The sequence below is a fragment of the Amphiura filiformis genome, chromosome 16 (assembly GCF_039555335.1).
Source record: "Amphiura filiformis chromosome 16, Afil_fr2py, whole genome shotgun sequence".
Classification (NCBI taxonomy): domain Eukaryota; kingdom Metazoa; phylum Echinodermata; class Ophiuroidea; order Amphilepidida; family Amphiuridae; genus Amphiura; species Amphiura filiformis.
Genome location: NC_092643.1, coordinates 36,313,500 through 36,333,214, shown reverse-complemented (window position 1 = coordinate 36,333,214; position 19,715 = coordinate 36,313,500). Strand labels below are relative to the sequence as shown.

Sequence of the window (19,715 nt, the reverse complement as noted above, 5' to 3'; positions counted from 1 at the left end):
TCTAATTCACTAAGTCCAAACCTATTGTAGCTATTTTGCTATTCCAGAAAATAGATTCACACCCCCTACAGAGGAGTTCGGATTTCCGGACTTTTTGTCCAGTCGTAAAGGCAAAAAAATCTAGCAGAAAAATAGTTCAAACTTTGAAGTTCTCAATTTGAGAGTTCATTGTGATAATTTCTGTGATTTTTCATTCATTTAATTGCATTTCCAAGCTTTTTCAAGTAACATTGGCAACTGGAATTCTAACCGTTTTCAGAAAGCAAACTTGGAAATCCTGGCATTTCTTTTAATGAAAAGTTACTCCGCTATAGGAGTTGTGCACTTTTATTTTCTGGAATAGCCAGACTTATTACTCCAGACTCCAGATTTATTATTAAAGTGTATTATTTAAAGTCTTCTGCATGTGGTCTGTAGACATTGAAGAAGCAGTAATACTGGGTTACTTGTATGAGTGACTCCATTTAAAATTCACACTCCCTGTGTGGAAGATTAAGGTCATGTCTTCCATACGGGGTGTATGGATTTCAGCTGTAATAGTCAATGATGGTAGAAATCTGAATCGGTGTACATCTGGACGCCTGGGTAATGATTGAGATATAGATTTGTTTTCATCTCATCACAACATAAATATATTATTACAACTCTCTTCACGCGGGTGTCGACTGCAGACGACAAGTTCAAATTTGTTTTGTCAATTTTCATGACCATATTTGGAACCAGCATGAAAAATGCTTCAAAATGAGTACAAACAAGCCTAGTATTGGTTCAGTGGTTTTTGAGATAGCTCTTGATATTTTGAGAAAATATCTCAAAACTTGGGACTTATAACTCGAAGCCTATGGCTAGCATGCAGAGCATTAATAACGAATGGAATTCGAAAATACAGAATACAGAAAGAACGATATCTGACATTCTACAAGATTCGTTTTGACTATTTAAAACTTAAAAATTAGTTTTACCTTTCAGATAGCTTAAAAGCTATCTGAAAGATTTAATATCGCTTGAACTAAGTGTCTGTTAGTGACATTTAACTTGATGATGCTTGTCAAAATATCTTAAATTTTACCTATGTGATATCTAGATTACAAAAACACACACAAGCTAAAATTTAGATTTGTCCCCTTTTATCTATAGTGTGTTTACAAATGTTTTATGAAAAAAAATGAGTTTTTGTATTTTTTTTTCATAAAATTTGCCATTTTACACCATATCAGTTTATATTTAGATTAGAAAAAGAATATTGAAAAACCCTAATTTTGGGCCATTTTAGACACTAAAATGCCCATAAAAAAGAATAGCACCTAGTTCGATGTAAAATTCACACACAATGCTACCTGAGTGAGTACAAATATAATTAAATACATTTCATTCGGGGGCTATAGCAAAAACAAAAAAATGTCCTATACCATAATGGTTATGGAACAAAAGTGTGCGGTAAAAGTCAAAAAGAGGAATAATCTTCTCATAACCACTACCAGATCAGGTTCTGCCCCCATTTCAAATAGTATCTCACACCACAATACTTACATTCAAAACTCCTGCCAAAGAAATTTTATTTCACAAGGATTACTTTGTAAAGTTGGATCTAAAAAAATCCAATTAAAATGATATTCCTAGTCTTCAAATGTGAAAATAATGGGTATTGGCCGTTACTAATTGCTAAAGAGTATTCTGGGACACCCTGTATGTGAAAATAACCTTAATTTTACTTTATTTCACAACAGCACAACTAGGCATCATATGTCCAAATCCTGCCGCAGTACCAGCTCCTCAAGGACAAGATAATGCCTTTGTGACCTTCCAGGCAACAGCAAACGGGGGCACTCCAGGATATTCTATCGCATACACAACTCAACCTAATACCCTCTTTAACGTTGGTACAACGCCAGTTACGGCCACGGTCACTGATGCAGCTGGTGGTCAGGCAAGCTGTTCATTTAATGTTGAAGTAACTGGTAAGAATGTTATCATCATTCTGAATTTAATGTAACTCATACTCAGGTTTCCAAAATAATATGCTGTATTGGTGTATCGGGTTCATCAGAAATAAAACCAACAAAGTTACGCACACCTACCAACTGTTCAGCTTTAACAATCATCAAATCTTCCAAGGAGCAAATTTAGTTAAACGAATAAAAGAACCACAGCATGTATGACGATTTTTAACCTCTGACTAAAAAAGGCAATTATTTTATGTTTTGAAATTGAAATTTGAAATGCACACTCCCTGTGTGGAAGATTAAGGTCATGTCTTCCATAGGGGGTGTATGTATTTCAACTGTAATAGTCAATGATGGTAGAAAACTGAGTCGGTGTACATCTCGACGCCTGGGTAATGATTGAGATATAAATTTGTTTTCATCTCATCACAACATAATTATATTATTAATAACGAATGAAAGTCGAAATACAGAATACAGGAAGAATCATAGCAATATCTAAGACATGCTGATTTGGTTTAAACTTTGCACGAACCTTAATCAAGAAACATTTAATGATTTAAAAAATACTTTCTCCCTTTTTGACATTAGATAGTAGAATACGATATCTGACATTCTACAATATTCGTTTTGACTATATTTGTGACCCGTTCTGACAAAACTAGGAACAAGTCGCACTTCTGACATTTCATGATTTGAAGAAAAATTGTAAGCACTAGACAATAAGCTTTAAAATAATACCAAAATTATATACACAGCGTCAATGCTTTTCAAGATATGGATAATTTCGTAAATGATACCTTGATATTTTTGCCAAATTGCTATTCTGAGTAAAAATGATCTAATTAGTTTCCTGCCTTACACAGGATTGAATAGGGATTATCATAGTTAAGTTGTCAATTATTGTTTAAACAAAACTCGTTTTAGTAAGTACTTTTAAAGATTTGAAAGTCCACTTAGTCCCACAGTTAAATACCATGAAATTATGAATTCCAAAATATGATTTGTTTTTACTGGAATGTCATCTTTGAAGGCCTATTACTCAAAAACATGCCTGGCGACATTTTTATAATTTATAAAACTTAAAAATGATATTAGTTTTAACTTTCAGATAGCTGAAAAGTTATCTGAAAGAATTTGTGAGCATTTGGAGCCGAGATGATCAACTGAAAGTCACCTTTAAAATCGCTTGAACTAAGCAACTTGATACACACTTGTCTTTATTGTTAGTGACATTTAGTGACATTTAACTTGATGATGCTTGTCAAAATAATCTTAAATTTTACCTCATTTTACTGCAGCTGCACTAGCCATTCAGTGTCCAAATCCCGCCCCAGTTACACTACAAACAGGACAGACTTCTACGTCAGTTCAATACTCAGCAACAGCAACCGGAGGTTCAGGGTCATATCAATTCATATATTCACCGCAATCTGGTTCCTTATTCGCTCAGGGAACAAGACTAGTCACAGCAAGAGTCATTGATACAGCTACTAGTGCTCAACAATCATGTTCTTTCAACGTTGTAGTAAATCCCGCAACAGGTAAGAATTGTTCTCATTTTGAACTTGAAAAGAAAAACATATACGCATTGCTTGTCGAATACGATAGGATTTCGGTCATTGGCGCGTTAACACAGCTACCCAATAGAGCCGGGGTCTGAACTTAGTCTCCGGTCGAGGTAGGTAGACGAATTCGACAGGCGATCATGCACGCAGCAGGCTTATAGGCTTGAAACAGGCACTGTCATTGATTGGTTAGGGTTAGTGTAGGGTTAGAGTTAGGATTAGGGTTATGAATAGGCTTAGGGTTAGCTTACACAAAATAATTACTTGAAGGTTGGACACCACCCCCTTCCCCAAGTAGCTTGTTGAATCAAAAGCTAGCTAGTGAGGGCTGCAAACAAATCTAACGTGTTATCAGAAGCTATCAGAAAAGTTTCTATTTTATTAACACCTAAAATCTTATCGTGTTCGACCAGTAATGCGGATGCCTCCTAATATGTTATATTGTTTACGAGGCCGGATGGTTGGGGTGGGGGAGTTATTGGAGATGTGGTGGTGGAAGTTAAGTTTGGGTTGAGTAGAGAGGTGCCGCTGGCAATTTGAAAGTCGACCCATCAACATGATCAATAGACCAATTTTTAAACCATCGCTATACCAAAAGTAAAATTTTCCAGAGTTGTTTCAATTTCCCCCCAAATTTTGGGTACAGTGAGACAAAATTGGGTTATTTTCTGAAAAAAAATGACCATACCAAATTTGGCTTACAAAATGAGGTCATTGTTTGAAAAGATCGAAAATGCGACTCATGTTTGATATAAAATTTGACGTATTAAGTTTAAGGCACCGATACCATGAATACAGTGTGGGTGTGGTTGAGTGCAGAATATCAAATTTGATCATTATTATATTTTCAGAATCTTACAATGTAAAAAAGGAAATCAATTTATTTTATGAGGGTAGCAAACTGGTCGGTTTACATTTCAGCGGCTGGACAATGATTATCAGATTCAGATCGATATATAGATTTGTTTTCATCATGAATATTATAAATAAACAAATAAGACTCTGGAATCAGCAAAAAGTATTGTCTTTTGAAGCGTGACCAAGTGTCTGCCTGATGTCACTGATCATTGAAGAGAAATAGAGTAGAATAGAAATTATAGTGTAATATGGGGGTATACGTCATAAGGCTGCGTTCACATAGAAGAATACTATTCGGGTATACGGTGCACGTTTTTTTAGTTGCACGCGTATAGCTTAAATCGAGCAAGACAATTTCATAGTACCGGGTCACATAAGGCTACGATCACATAGAAGTATACTATTCGGGTATACGGTGCACGTTTTGCAGGTGTACGCGTATAGCTTAAATCGAGCAAGGTAATTTCATAGTACCTGCGTATGGTAGTATAGCGGAAATAAGTGGGAATCGTGCGTGTTTGATTTTAGTGCAGCGTATACCGTCCTAATTTTAAAGCTAAACCATATGTGGGTAAATTAATTTTTTTTAAATAGATGCACTATCTAATTCTGCACATTATGACACCTCATTGAATGCAATGTGACCTCAAGAAGTAAACTTACAAGCATTTGATTAGACGAAGAAAATTGGTAAACTGACCTATCATGCCTAGACTCGCTAATCGCTATACGAAATACGCTCATTCGATGAGGCTGAGTTCACATCGTATACTCCTATATGCCCTCCGCCTGATCGATTGAGCGTGTTTCGTATAGCGAATACCTTATACCGTATACTTCTATGTGAACTCAGCCTAACGATTTATTTTTTGGCTGGCTCAATGTTATATTTCTCAAAGTGACAAGAAAATGTTTGACTAGTTCTTCTTTGTAAAGCAGCAAAAACGAAACAGCGCTATTATTGTATGGAGTGGTGGGGACCCAATTGGTAATTTTTGTTGAGAAGTTTAAGGGGCGGAGGGTTGCTAAATTGGTAACCCCACTGGTATAAACAACTATTAAACGGCGTCAGTTGATAGTAAAGATATTCCAGCAAACACAAAACGTTTTCGACATCATTCGCAAAAGGTTATAAAAGGTTGTCAGAAAACGTTTAAATGTCGGGTTATATAAAGGGTATATTATTAAGAGTTTAAAGCGGTTTTTTTATAACCTTAAAAACATTTTTTGATAATCTACTGCTCAGCAAACAAAAATGTTTTACAGAAAACGCTTAAATGTCGGGTTATATGAAGGGTATAAAAACGTTTTAATAACATTCCAAAAACATTCTTGAAAACTTGATACAAAACATTCTAAACAGAATGTTATTTTGGGGTTGAAAAAATATTTTCCGAAAAATGTTTGCCCAAAATATTTTCAATAACGTTTTAAAAACGTTTTCATGACCTTTATATAACCCGACATTTAAATGTTATTTAAAGGTTTTGAAAAAACATTTTAAGAACATTTCTGTGTTTGCTGGGTTCAAATATTTTAACATAATGTTATTTAAGTATTGACGCAATATTTGGCAAAAATGTTTGCAAAAATAGTTTACAATAACATTTTTTGAAAACATTAAAAAATATTATTGTAGTGTATTTTCATACAAAACGTTTTAAAACGTTATCATGACCTTTATATAACCCGACATTTTAATGTTATTAAAACGTTTTTACCTAAACCAAAAGCCAAAATATAAACTATTTAAAACGTTTTTAAAACGTTTTTGTGTTTGCAGGGTTGATGGTAATTAACTAAAGAACTGAGAGTTACTTATTACTCGAGGTTGTCCATCTTACTAATTAAACCATCGATGTGACGTCATTCTATTCAATAAACTGTAGATTATTTTCTACGAATCAACACTTTTCTGCACGAATCTACAGTTAAGTGTGGATTCGTACAGAGAAGTGTAGATTCGTATAAAACATGTAATTTACAGTTTAATGAATAGAACTACGGCTGTTATATTATTAATAACGAATCAAAATTCGACATACATATAACAGAAAGAACCATAGCAATATCTTGTACATGCTAATTTAGTTTAAACTTTGCACAAAGCTTAATCAAAATATCAATATCATTGATATGAAACCAATGAATATTTAATGATTTAAAAAAACCCTTTTTCCAGTTTTGACATCAGATTGTAGAATACGATTTCTTACATTCTACAATATCCGTTTTGACTATATTCATAAAATTTAAAAATTATATTAGTTTTAACTTTCAGATAGCTTAAGGGTAGACGAGATATTGTTGGTCGAAGCAGCCAAGAAATCGATTTTCATTGTCTAAATATATCATTGAAAGATAACACTTCGATGTTTTGCAAAAGTTCATTTTACAAATTCGCAAAAGGTTAGAAAATGTTACCAAAAAACGTTTAAATGTCGGGTTATATTAAGGCCATATAAAGGCTATACAACGTTTTTATAACATTCAAAACCATTTTGTTGATGACCTGCTGCAAATGCTAACATAATGTTATTTAAGTGTTAACAAAACATTTGGCAAAAAATGTTTGCAAAAATATTTTACAATAACATTTTAAAAACATTTTAAAAATATTGTTGTAGTGTGTTTTCATACAAAATGATTTAAAACGTTTCCACGACCCGACATTTAATGTTATTAAAACGTTTTTATCTGAACCAAAACCCAAAATATAACATGTTTAAATCATTTTAAAAACATTTTTGTGTTTGCTGGGTATATATAATTTATACTTTGAAAACTTGCTTGATTTATTGTTGTTAATGAGTTATGTACGTTTTACAAAGGAAGTGTTATTATTTCAGCCCTTGTTTATAACTGAGGTTTAAGGTGGGTGACCCGATGGGCAGCCTGATTGCCGCATGCCGATCTTTCTATAGACCTTTTTCCCTCTATCCCACAATGCACTATTCCAGGGGGGTATGACGTAGTTCATTAACGTCATAGATCGTGTGCATCCGATGGTCTTTGCCAGGCCTTTGCAATTATTTTGTCTTAATATGGGCAAACTGATTCCATATAAGCGGATTATCGTAAAGGCCATCGATGTTACTAATTAGGCAATTATTGAATACACGAGTGATGCAGTTACGGAGCGATGCAGAACATCTGTGTAAGAGATTGTGTTTACATTTTATTTTCATCTCCGAAAAAAAGTGAAACGGACGCCGGTAAAATATCACTGCGTGTCTCGTCATCAGTTTTTCACCATTATGTCTATAAAATGTATACAAAGTTAGGTTTCAATAACAGGAAACTTTTTTTGGCGACGACACCATGTCCATAAGGCATAGAAATGTTGTTTTTGCCCCGAAAGGTATTAGTGATCGGGCGCCATTATCGTGATTATCGGGGATTCCTTTTTTGTGATGAAGGCACCAGCCGAAATGTCTGTATTCCAGAATGTGATGAACATAACTCTGTACTCCCCCGGGGAGATGATGTATTTTGCGACACTCATACCCCCCTGGAATAGTGCATGATGGGAAAGAGGGAAAAAGGTCTATAGAATGTGTAGGTTCTGATGAAGTAAGAGCACACAGACCTAGGGAATAGCTTGAAACAGTGACACAGTGTAATACCATTACGGAAGATACAAAATCAAAAACGCGTTGTACTACAATGCCGCTAAGCGATGATTGCGCAAACATTATACAAGCTTTGTTGTATAATGTTTGCCGACTGTCATTTGAGAACTACGCCCATTTGAGAACTACACCCCTGTGTAAGACGCATAATATTGGTCGATTTTGGAGCTATTGCCGAGAAACGCCGGCGGTACATTATTTGCCCTCCAGGAGCGACAAACCAAAATGGCTGAGGTACCATAGCGTAATTACGCACGGGGTAATTTTGAGTCGGTACTCTTTGGGTATAATCTCTTTGTTTGCAACTTGCAAGTGATATAATTTCAAGTCCTATTGTTATGTAATTTTACGAAAGATAAATGGATCTCTAATTTATTATGTAAATTTGACGAACGTTCATGATCGAACGTTTGTGATATTGTGTTTTTTAACACGCTGTAGTCATGTTATATCTTATTTTGAATCTCAGCATTCACCTTAACATGTCCACAAGATGTGCAAGTTCCTCCACAAGCCGGCCTTACAGGTGCTTTTGTAAGTTATGGACAAGCAACAACTACCGGAGGTTCTAACCCAATCAACATCGGCTATAGTAATCCAACAAATAGTTTTTTTCCTGTTGGTAGAACAACGGTCAGTGTAACGGCCACTGATGCATCTAATACTGGTCGAACCTGTTCATTTGATGTCGTGGTAACAGCAGGTTAGTGACTAGAAGTGACTTGAAATAAAATAAAATGGCAAAATATAATATATAATGTAAATTTGGTCAGAAACACAAAAAAGTCTTAAATGTCGGGGCGGTCACCATCGCACAGGGAGGGCAAGGGGGGGAAGCAAGACTTTTCACAGGGGGGGCAGCTACCCCTTGCCCCTGGCTACGCCACTGGCTTGAACTATGTGACTTGATACACACTTGCCTTTATTGTTAGTGACATTTAACTTGATGATGCTTGTCAAAATAATCTTAAATTTTACCTCATTTTACTGCAGCTGCACTAGCCATTCAATGTCCAAATCCCGCTGCATTCACAATATATATGTTATATTGTTTACGAGGCCGGCGGGTGGGGGGGGGTGGTGGAACTTAAGTTTGGGTTGAGTAGAGAGGTGCCGCTGATAATTTGAAAGTGGACCCATCAACATGATCAATAGACCAATTTTTAAACAAAATGTTGACCCATCGCTATACCAAAAGTAAAATTTTCCAGAGTTGTTTCAATTTCCCCCCCAAATTTGGCTACAGTGAGACAAAATTGGGTTATTTTCTGAAAAAAAATGACCATACCAAAATTGGCTTACAAAATAAGGTCATTGATATACCAAAAGATCGAAAATGCGACTCATGCTTGATATAAAATTTGATGTATTAAGTTTAAGGCACCGATACCATGAATACAGTGTGGGTGTGGTTGAGTGCAGAATATTCTGCAATTATTTTTAAAACTCATAGGAGACCGATATACTTATGCAATGTGCAAACAATCCATCCAATTTGATCATTATTATATTTTCAGAATCTTACAATGTAAAAAAAAATCAACTTATTTTATGAGGGTAGCAAACTGGTCGGTTTATATTTCAGCGGCTGGGCAATGATTATCAGATTCAGATCGATATATAGATTTGTTTTCATCATGAATATTATAAATAAACAAATAAGACTCTGGAATCAGCAAAAAGTATTGTATTTTGAAGCCTGACCAAGTGTCTGCCTGATGTCACTGATCATTGAAGAGAAGTAGAGTAGAATAGAAATTATAGTGTAATATGGTTAAGTATACGTCATAACGATTTATTTTTTGGCTGGCTCAATGTTATATTTCTCAAAGTGACAAGAAAATTTTGGACTAGTTCTTCTTTGTAAAGCAGCAAAAACGAAACAGCGCTATTATTGTATGGAGTGGTGGGGACCCAATTGGTAATTTTTGTTGAGAAGTTTAAGGGGCGAAGGGGTGCTAAAATGGTAACCCCACTGGTAAACAACTATCAAACGGCGTCAGTATAGTAAAGATATTGATGGTAATTAACTAAAGAACTGAGAATTACTTATTACTCGAGGTTGTCCATCTTACTAATTAAACCATTCTATTCTATTCAATAAATTGTATATTATTTTCTACGAATCAACACTTTTCTGCGCGAATCTACAGTTAAGTATGGATTCGTACAGAGAAGTGTAGATTCGTATAAAACATGTAATTTACCGTTTAATGAATAGAATTACGGCTGTTATATTATTAATAACGAATCAAAATTCGACATACATATAACAGAATTAACCATAGCAATATCTTGTACATGCTAATTTAGTTTAAACTTCGCACGAAGCTTAATCAAAATATCAATATCATTGATATGAAACCAATGAATATTTAATGACTTAGTCCCACAGTTAAATACCATGAAATTATGAATTCCAAAATATGATTTGTTTTTACTGGAATGTCATCTTGTCAATAAGACTCTGGAAAACGTTCATATTAATACCCCTTCCCAGGAAAACGACTGTAGAAATAACAGATATTTAGTTCTTTCAAATGTTGTCACGTGTAAATGTAGGTGTGTGTGTGTGTGTGTGGGGGGGGGGGGAGGTGGGTGTCAATCCACATGTAATTATTAAGCATGCAAATGTACAGGTATTAAGGTTAAACTTATAGGAAAGTTTTGTGGAAATATCAAAACTACATATTGTTCTTAAACTGACGTATATTTTACATAATTTACTGCTTACTATAGAGTTTTCGCGTTCACTTCGAAAGTGAAATTATAACCCTAATTGTTTAAAATTACGTAGAGATGTTGGCAACTTAAAAGGGCATTTCGTGATCCACAGCCTCATCCCCCCACTTTTCTCAAAAAAAGGTGAGATTTTTATATCACTGGAAACCTCTGGCTACATAATGTTTATGTACAAAATATTTCATGCAGATTGATTCTTTTAGGGGGAGGAGGGATGGTGGTGAAACTTAAGTTTGGGTTGAGTAGAGAGGTGCCGCTGACAATTTGAAAGTGGACCCATCAACATGATCAATAAACCAATTTTTAAAGAAACTGTTGACCCATCGCTATACCAAAAGTAAAATTTTCCAGGGTTGTTTCAATTTCCCCTCAAATTTTGGCTACAGTGAGACAAAATTGGGTTATTTTCTGATAAAAAATTACCATAACAAAATTGGCTTACAAAATGGTTTCACTAAGTGACTGATATTTAACTTGACAAAATAATCTTAAATTTTACCTCATTTTACTGCAGCTGGACTAGCCATTCAATGTCCAAATCCCAGTCCAGTTACACTACAAACAGGACAGAGCTTTACGTCAGTTCAATACTCAGCAACAGCAACCGGAGGTACAGGGTCATATCAATTCACATATTTACCGGCATCTGGTTCCTTGTTCGTTCCTGGAATAAGACCAGTCCAAGCAACGGTCACTGATACAGCTACTGGTGCTCAACAATCATGTTCTTTCAACGTTGAAGTAATTGCTGCAGCAGGTAAGAATTGTTCTCATTTTTAACTTGAAAAGAAAAACATAATTACGGAGGCTTCTAAATATGTTATAATGTATCAGGGGTGAGGGGGTACTCAAGGTCAGTTCTGGTCACGGTAGGAACTACCGCTGAGAATTTGGAAGTGGACTCATCAATAGACTAATTTTAAAAGAAATGTTGACCTTTCGCCATACCAAAGGTCAAAATTTCTAAAGTTCTTATTACTGTCCCCTAATTTTGGGGAAATTTCTCAAAAATTGTGGCTAGTCCTGCAGTGAAACATTATTATGTTTTGATGGATCCAAGTGTGTGAAAATATTGGATCCGAAACATAATAATGATAAAATTAGATGCTTTACGCCCAATATTTATTGGTCTTGCTATGAGTTGATATAAAATTGGATCGGTTGAGCCCATATTTATTGCTCGAGCTATGAGTTTTAAAATGTTTACAACTCATAGCGAGACCAATAAATATTGGGCGTAAAGCATCCATCCCGCGGATCCGTGTTGCGTGTACAACTTATCGTTAAGAAGTTATAGGGCACATAAGGTCACAGGTCGATTTACTTGTTGTGTATAGTTCAAAAGTCAAAGTTGTTCCTTTCAGAAAGAGAATAGTTTGCACTATATGCGATGTCTAGTTAGCATGTTACACAGAGTACATGTGCAAGAAAGGCCTTAAACGTAAAATATCACTGCGGCCAGCATCCCAGAGGGGGAGGGTCAAGCACGAAAACAAAAAAATCCTCAAGGGGGCGCAGTCCCTCTGTATATCCACTTCCAATGCTCTCCCTCTCCTCCTGTCTACCTCCTTTCTTCCGAGATGCAACATACGGATATGCACCGGCTATAATCTTTCCAGAAGTATCCTACACTGCTAGCTCCAGTAAAAACAAGCCAATTTTACGCGAACTCAAGGGCTGGGGCATAAACATTTGGACAGTATTTTTTGTGGGAAGTGAGAGCACATCAGACATATCGACTAGCATTCTTTATGAATCTAATGACATGTACGTAAAATGTATGTAGCTGGGGTGAAAAGCCGACGATCAACAGAAAAATTTGACCTTTCGTATTAAAGATATGAATTTCCTCCAAAACATTAAACAAATTTAGGTCTTTTTGTGAAAAAATTGTATATCTTCAATATGAAAGGACAACATTTTCATCGTCGGCTTTTCATCCCAGCTACATACACTTTACGTACATATCATTAGATTTATAAAGTATTTTAAAATTTTTTATCGCGTCTGACGTTACTGTCGATTACGATCCTTGATTGATTAATAGCGGGTAAAAGAAAGGCCGATTTATGTGGTGCCGATCGGAGAAAAGGAATAGCAGTAAATGGTGAAAAATTACGTACTTTTACAAGGCAAGAAGAACATTTCTAGGCATTGTTGACATGGTGCCTTCGCAAAAGAGAGTTTCCTACTATAAAGACCTAACTTTTCAGATGGTTTGTGTGTTTGAAGGTGCAAAATTAACGATAAGGCGCCCGGTTATACTGCCGCATTTAGCAAGTCATCATCACGACACTTGTAAACAAACCGTGCTCGAGTTTGATTGACAGATGACGTCAGACGCAATAAAATCTTTTTATCTCTGTCTTTGATAATAATATTCAGCATTCTTCTCCAGAACCACATTTATGCACCAAGTACCCGGTTCTCTCATGCTTTATTAGTCATAGTCCAGCTCTCCAATCAATAAAGACGTGCATTCCATTCCAGTATCTTGACAAGTTCACTTTGGAGTATAAAGCTTTATAATCCCCTGATTTTTAGTATCTGAACAAAAGAGAAAATTTGACTCATAATTTAAAGCAAGGCACTGCAAGTACCAGGGAAACGAAAACGTATATCTACGGGTTTTCTAATTCCTTATTATCTGTTACAATTCAATAGCATGATAAAATCAGTTTGAAATATGCCCTTTCTAGAAATCGTCCTTATTTATATTTAGGGATTGTGTAAATGAGATGGCATAAGCACCTTTGCTGAGATTTAGGGGGAAGAGTAACAGGTTATCAACGTAAAAGCAGCAGAGGTTTTGGTACACTGGCATAAATGTGATTTGTTTTTAAACTAAAAAAGGCTAAAGGTACAATAATGACACTTAATTTCCACCCCAATCAAGACATATTTTGAATTGCAATTATAAATATGAAAGTGCAGACTGAGGGTCGAAGCTATAAAAGTTGTCAGCAATTATTGCATTTTAGGCACCGAAATCACAGACAGAAAGATGTATACCCCTCGGCAGCAATTATTGAGGAATCCTCACAACGCCTTGCTAATATTTATGTAAATAAAATGCAACTTGATCAAAGCACTGTCTCAAAGCATAATGTGTTTAGTTATAAAGCTTTAGCTTCAGATGTCACCCTTTTCAACAATATACAAAAATTGCCACAGAAAGCGGACTATTATTGCCAACCAATGGATACCATTATAATAGTCTTATAGTTACGATTCCATCAATAACCTGTACGCCATTGTTTTGATTTTGCAGCTCCACTTGCCATCCAATGTCCAGAAAATAGAGTGGCTAATGCACCTGCCGGACAATCTGGTGCAGTAGTGATGTATTCACCAGCAACAGCCTCCGGGGGTGTTGCACCTTATACCATTTCTTACAATCCATCGAGCAACTTCTTTGTTGTTACGAATAATCAGCAAACAACAACAACAGTCACCGCAACTGTCTTTGATGGTAATAACAACCAGCAATCCTGCACATTTACTGTCACAGTAAACCCTAGTACAGGTAAGTCAAAAAGAAAAGAAATTAAATTTTAAGAGACACTTGCCATCCAATGTTCACAAAATATAGCGGTTGTTGCTCCTGCCGGACAATCTGTTGCACAAGTGATGTTGCCACCAGCAACAGCCTCAGGGGTGCTACACCTTATAACACAAGTAACTTCTTTGTGACTGGTACAACAAAAGTCACCGCAACTGTCTTTGATAATAATAACAACCAGCAATCCTGCTTATTTACTGTCACAGTTAACCCTGTTACAGGCAAGTTACAAGAAAAGCCTTTAAGGATGTACACTGGGTGTTTAAAATTATTTACTGTATCGTAATAAAATTAGTACTTTGTGTCAAAGATGGAGCAAGAAACAAAAGCAAAACTCGTTTTCAAAGCAGATTTGTTTAGTTGTATAAAGTTTGGATTTTGTTTATTATCATAATTAATTAGAGAATTAAGGTATTGGTTTTAAACACTGGAGTGTATCTATCGTCTCATATAGCACGGGCGTCATCATTATTTTAGGTAAATCAACGAGGCGAAGCCGAGTTATTTTACGCCAAAAATAATGATGTCGCCCGTGTTATATGAGACGATAGATGCACGACAGCAACTAAAAACAATACCTTTATTCTCATTCTTAAACACTTTAATTCAAATAGAAATATCATAAGTATTACAAATGTCAATCAAATTTAAATCATACATTTTACAAGGAATTACCTAGGGCTTAAAATCGATCAGTCCCGTTGTTGCTATGCGCCTCCGATATTGTGTAACATTTAATGTTTACCCAGTAGTGTTTTCCATTATTTATTGCGATTTTTCGGGCTTTTTCTTTTTTTTCCTTTGAAAGACTGAAAAATAATCTAATGCGCAAAATAAGCCATCAAAAACGAAATGCGCGCGCGCCACGGAAACAAACTTGTTTTTTATTTGGCCTTCTAGCGCACCATTTGATCTCATTCATTCATTCTTCGAAGGACCTATGGAGTATGTAGCCACCACTATAATCCTCTTTTTAATCATCTAATTTTTGGTTAATGACCATCATGACCAAAGGAGAAACTAAGACTCATATCATAAACTTGGGTTTAGGAGCTGCAAAAGGTTTGGTACACTGTCATGAAGGTGACTTGCAGCTACTTGCTTTTTTAAACCAACAGTGCAATAATGACACTTATTTGCCACCCATTGAAGACATATATACTTGCATTTATTGTATTTTAGGCACAGAAATCACACACAGTCAAATGTATAACCCTCCACAGTAATTAGAGGTAATCCTCACAACACCTTTGCAATATTTTATGTTAACAACTACCGGAGGTTCTAACCCAATCAACATCGCTTGCAGTATTACTTTCTTTCCTATTGGTACAACACCGGTCACTGTAACGGCCATTAATGGATCTAATACTGCTAGAACCTGTGTATTCAATGTTGAGGTAACAGGTACTACAGGTTAGTTTTTACATAGTGTTTAATTTTGAAGTGCGCATGCGTTCGTACAAACGTTTTGGCGATACACATTCACATAATTATTTTTAAATTACCGAAGAAGTTGTTTTTGGATATCTTACCTGTTGAATAGCAAATGGGGAAGGTTGGCACACATATCCTAGGTTGTTTTCCATGTACCGCCATTTAAGGCAAGCGGCATAGGTCACGCGACACGTGACGTACGAGGATGGTGAAAATACAAGGCTGACAGTCCCAGTCAAAATAGACGGTTAGCAGTTATAAATTGAAAAACAACATACTCACAGTGGGGTACTTTATCGAACCCCAACGGTTTTAGAATAACATAATTTTGTTTTGACACCATGCACCACATAACACATTTAGAATTGTTTGTCAGTAGACTTCGGTTGTATATATAAATGCGCTTTTATAAATGCGCGCGTGACCAGATGGCCAGCGCCATATTTGCATTACATCACTGTCGATCACTGAAATGGCGACCATTGGAGGAGTGGCTACAGTTGTGACCTTGTTTCGTGGCTAGCACTGGCAAGGAACATTGGCTGGAGGTTCGATGCTATAAATTTGCAAGGATAAATCATGGATATCAAAGGATCATGATTATTGCACAGCACCCCCATGTTCAAACATAACTAATGTTTATTTATTTATTTTTATTTATTTATTTATTTATTTATTTATTTATTTATGCGACGAAAAACGAAAACCCTGTTCTATTTTGAACAAATTAGGAAACAAATTTTTCCTGTACAAATGAATGCCGACCCCAAATTTTATAGTTCCACCTGCAGTAAAGTTATAGTTTCCTCAATTTACGTTATAATTAGAGTTAAAATTAGGGTCAGAGTTATGTTCATTGGCGGCACTACGGGGGGGGGGGGGGACTTATCTTGACTCCCAAATAAATAAATCCATGACCCCTTCCTTCCGAAGAAAATGCCAGCCCCTTAGTTCCCTACGTGCAAACTTTATCAAATAACATCATCGGCAGCTACCCAGTTCTGATCTGACCTTAATGTCAGTAAGAATCACATTTCGTCATCAATATGGTCAATTGCCACGCCCATTTAGCACGGAAATAATGAAATATAACTTTTTAAATCAGCTATATCTAGCTTTTCCGTCATAATTTTTTCCGTAATGGAAAATCCAAATAAAGAGTTTATGTTTCGGGTCAAATTATTTTGCCCTTTGCAATCAATGCCACTATTTTGCAAAACCAATTTTCCTTGTAACCTGTCATTTTCGCCTACAATTTTGCGTGTGGAATTTGTGCACATCCGGGTACCTTGCATCGTTGAACACGGTATGGCGACTTGTAGATGTCACGTGCGCATTTATAAAAGCGCATTTATATATATACCTGAAGTCCACTGTTTGTGAAGGTTTCATGATTACGTGTTAATCCAATGCGCGATGGCGATATCGCATCAACCACCACCTGATTTAAGGTTGTTTAGGAAAGCGCGCCGCTCCTGGTTGACGTTCAATAAATGCCTCTAATGTACATAAAATAGTGTTATGTAATGCAATGTGTTGTAATGTAAAATGTAATGTTCTGTAATGTAATGCAGCGTAATGTACTGAATGTAATGAAAAATGATGTAATGTAATGAATGTAATGCAATGTTGTGTAATATAATGATAATATAATGTAATGAAATGAACGTAATAGAGTGCATTGTACTTGTAATAAATTGACAGATTTCGTTTCTGGACATAATTAAAATAGATAGGTATGCTGTGAAAGAAAGTAAGAGAACAACAAAAAGAAGAAAAAACGCAGAAAGAAAACAACAAAAAGAAAGAAAAAACAAACAAACAAATAAACAAATAAATAAAACAAACAGAAAGAAAGACATAAAAGACAAACAAAACAAAGAAACAAAAGAAAGAAAGATCAAAGAAAGAAAGGTAAAAGAAAGATTAATGAAAAACAGACACAAACGAAAGAATGACAGACAGAAGGTAAAAAGGAAGGAAAATAGGAAGCAAAAGAGAAGAAAGAAAGACTGAAATAAAGAAAGAAATTGATTGACAGACAGACACAAAGAAAGAAAGATCCAAACTACACAAACCACGAAATCTAGTGTACATTGTAATGCCACGTTAAAGCAGGACGGTTCCGTTTTTTCACATGCTGGTTTAAAGTGCCCTAAGAGTGATGGAAATCCTTAATAATAACTTATAAATATTTTGATATTTGGTATTTTCGCCACCCCTCTTTTAGCCGCCCTTCTTCTTCCGCCGCCCCTTCGTTTTGGCCGCCCCTGCTTTTACCCCGGGGGGCTCGCGCCCCTAAAGCCCCCCAAAATACGCGCATGGTATTGGAAGGACAATTATTGTTTCTTTCTGTAAAGCATTGATAGTGATTTTAATACCCCTCCCAAGAAAACGAAAATAAGACATTTAGTTCTGTCAAATGTTGTCACGTGTAAAGGGGGTGTGTGTGTGGGGGGAGGGGTTTGCCAATCCACATGTAATTATTAAGCATGCAAACGTACCAGTATTTAAGGTTAAACTAATAGTAAAAACGGCAAGCTACACATTTATTTTTCAAGATGACAATTTGTTGAACTGGAGCCATCTGACATACAGGAGTATTAAGAATACTTCTGTAGGTCATATGTATTAAAGTGACGTAATACTTCACTAAGACAGCAATCACACTCAGTACAAAATGAAAAATGAATATGCTCAAGACCAAGCAACAAAAAATGTTTAATTTTAGGTGTAACTCTACAGTGTCCAGTGAGTTTTTTGGGTGTTCCAAATTGGTATATTTCCGAAGAAATCATCAAAAAACTGTCGAATGAATTAGTCTCAAAGTTAGTCTCAAATGTGGTATACCACATTTGAGACTAATTAGGTAGTTTTTCGAAAATACACCGAGTTGGAACTTCTTATTTCAATATGTTTATGAGAAAAATAGGGCCTTTCACTTGAAATCAATATATTGCACGATCATGATGATTATCATTAATAAAAAACATTGTAGACTACCAATATTACGCTGTATAAATGTCGGTAATTCCATTAGGAATTAGTCACATTTACAAAAAACATTTACATGTTCTTTTTGCATGAGTGCTTGAAAGGGATGACATTGTATGATATACGTAAGTCTTAAAGAATTTGATTTTCCAAATGTATCAGGTCACCTTCCTTTAACGTTCGTTTTTCCAAAATTATATAATATAGAGCTTTTATAATTGTATACAAAATTGTGTTTTTATGTAAATTAACAACGCGCCCGGCAGAAAGGAAACGTTTTTTTTTATCTTTCGACAGCTATAGTGCTACTGTCTATGATTTATTAACAAATAATACAATACGAAAGATGGCTGATTTTATGTTATAAATATTTTTAAAAGGAAACGTTTTTTTTGTTTTAGACTGGTTCTATTTTGGAAAAATCTCGTTCCTAGCGGCAAGTTTGCGTAAAAGTTGGCAACCAGCTTATTTTTGTTAATTTGGGTATGCTGAACTCGAATCTGCTGTCTGCTAAGCAATATTTTGAGACCGTGACCCTCAGAAAGATCCCCGAATGACCCCATAGAATCGTATAGGGGGAAAATCAATTTTATTCCAATAACACTTTCAAACATGTCAAATTATTGGTCTGGCCCCACGGATCCCAGAAGAAATGTAATATTTGTGCGTGTACAACATATCGTTAAGAAGTTTATGGGGCAAAATAGGTCACAGGTCGATTACTTGTTATGTATGGGTCAAAAGTCAAAGTTGATCCAATTTTCGAAAAGGTGAGGCCAATTGTTCGCCTAGCTTAGAATGTTACACAGCAACGATGGGCAAAAAAGGCCTAAAACGTAAAATATCACTGCAGCCTAATTGGTCTTATATTATAACCCTAATTGTTGAAAATTACGTAGAGATGTTGGCACTTAAATTGTGACCGGTGCCGATATAGTTCACTATTTCGTAATTTATCGAAAATAAGTGATACGCGTTA

At 35.6% G+C, this 19,715-nt stretch overlaps 1 protein-coding gene across 8 annotated transcripts in view; it reads left to right on the top strand.

The window, feature by feature from the left end:
* LOC140135932 (uncharacterized) overlaps positions 1-19,715 on the top strand; it is a 304,873-nt gene that overhangs the window by 27,108 nt on the left and 258,050 nt on the right. For 6 of the 8 annotated variants that reach the window (XM_072157619.1, XM_072157618.1, XM_072157620.1 and 3 more), the window contains exons 6-10: positions 1,728-1,958; positions 3,245-3,487; positions 8,471-8,704; positions 11,258-11,500; positions 14,015-14,269. In XM_072157619.1, coding sequence (XP_072013720.1) covers positions 1,728-1,958; positions 3,245-3,487; positions 8,471-8,704; positions 11,258-11,500; positions 14,015-14,269 — 1,206 coding nt within the window. The remainder of the gene's footprint in view (positions 1-1,727; positions 1,959-3,244; positions 3,488-8,470; positions 8,705-11,257; positions 11,501-14,014; positions 14,270-19,715) is intronic. The other 2 variants (XM_072157616.1, XM_072157617.1) reach the window with 2 other exon arrangements.